The following is an 875-nucleotide window of genomic DNA, read 5'->3' as shown; positions in this document are numbered from 1 at the left end:
CTTCAGGTCCTAAAGAAACAATGTTTCATAATTTCTTATACACTAGATTTAAAGATGAACACAAATCAGATTTCAAGTCATTATTAGAAAACAAAATTTTCCTGGCTCTCAGTCCCCTTATCCATTTCCTTTCTAATCTCAGGTGACCACGCCAGGTGGGGAGGAGTTCCTAGCCTCCATGCCGCACAAGTTCCGCAAGCACGTGTGGATCAAGCGAGGTGACTATGTGGTGACAGAGTCCATCCCGGAGGGCAACAAAGTACGAGCTGAAATTGTCCGCATTTTGATGAAGGACCACATCCGGTACATAGTGCAAAACAACAAGTGGCCAGCAGGCTTTTCAGAGCATGAAAATGAGAAGGATGAGAAGGAGCCAAGCAAAGAACTAGAGAGAATAAAGTTGAAAGATGATGTCGAGAGTGATGAGGAAAGTGGAGATGATGAGAGTGATGATCTTTTAATGGAAAATCCAAACAGACCTGTGATATATGTTGAGGAAACAGATTCTAGTGAGGATGAGAGTGAAGAAGATGAGACTAGTGGAAGTGAAGAAGAAAATAATTAGTGTTCATCTTCAAGCACTTTGTGGCAAACATTAGAAATGAATAGACACTTTCTTCTTCTCAAAACTTAAGTGTATGGTTATAATAGGCCCAAGTTTCTTTAATTTGGTATGGCAGCAATCTTTGAACATTTTCTTGTTTTTTAGTTCTGGAAACTTTTATGTAAGATATTATTTCTGTCAACCTATTCTTCTATCCAGTACATGTCTATGGGCCTTAAGGATTTACTTATATGTAGTGCTTAGTCAGTTAATCCACATGGGAGAACTGTCTTTTGTAATCTGAATACAAAAGAACACAGTGATTTTGCAT

At 38.6% G+C, this 875-nt stretch overlaps 1 protein-coding gene across 2 annotated transcripts in view; it reads left to right on the top strand.

The window, feature by feature from the left end:
• The window catches only part of LOC119592192 (probable RNA-binding protein EIF1AD), a 4,619-nt gene extending 3,750 nt beyond the window's left edge, over window positions 1-869 (top strand). For both annotated transcript variants that reach the window (XM_037941024.1, XM_037941025.1), the window contains exon 3: window positions 143-869. In XM_037941024.1, coding sequence (XP_037796952.1) covers window positions 143-565 — 423 coding nt within the window. In that variant the 3' untranslated portion in view covers window positions 566-869. The remainder of the gene's footprint in view (window positions 1-142) is intronic.
• The last annotated feature ends 6 nt before the right edge of the window (window positions 870-875 follow it).

Source organism: Penaeus monodon, chromosome 29 (assembly GCF_015228065.2).
Source record: "Penaeus monodon isolate SGIC_2016 chromosome 29, NSTDA_Pmon_1, whole genome shotgun sequence".
NCBI lineage: Eukaryota > Metazoa > Arthropoda > Malacostraca > Decapoda > Penaeidae > Penaeus > Penaeus monodon.
This window is presented reverse-complemented; position numbering and strand designations above follow the sequence as displayed.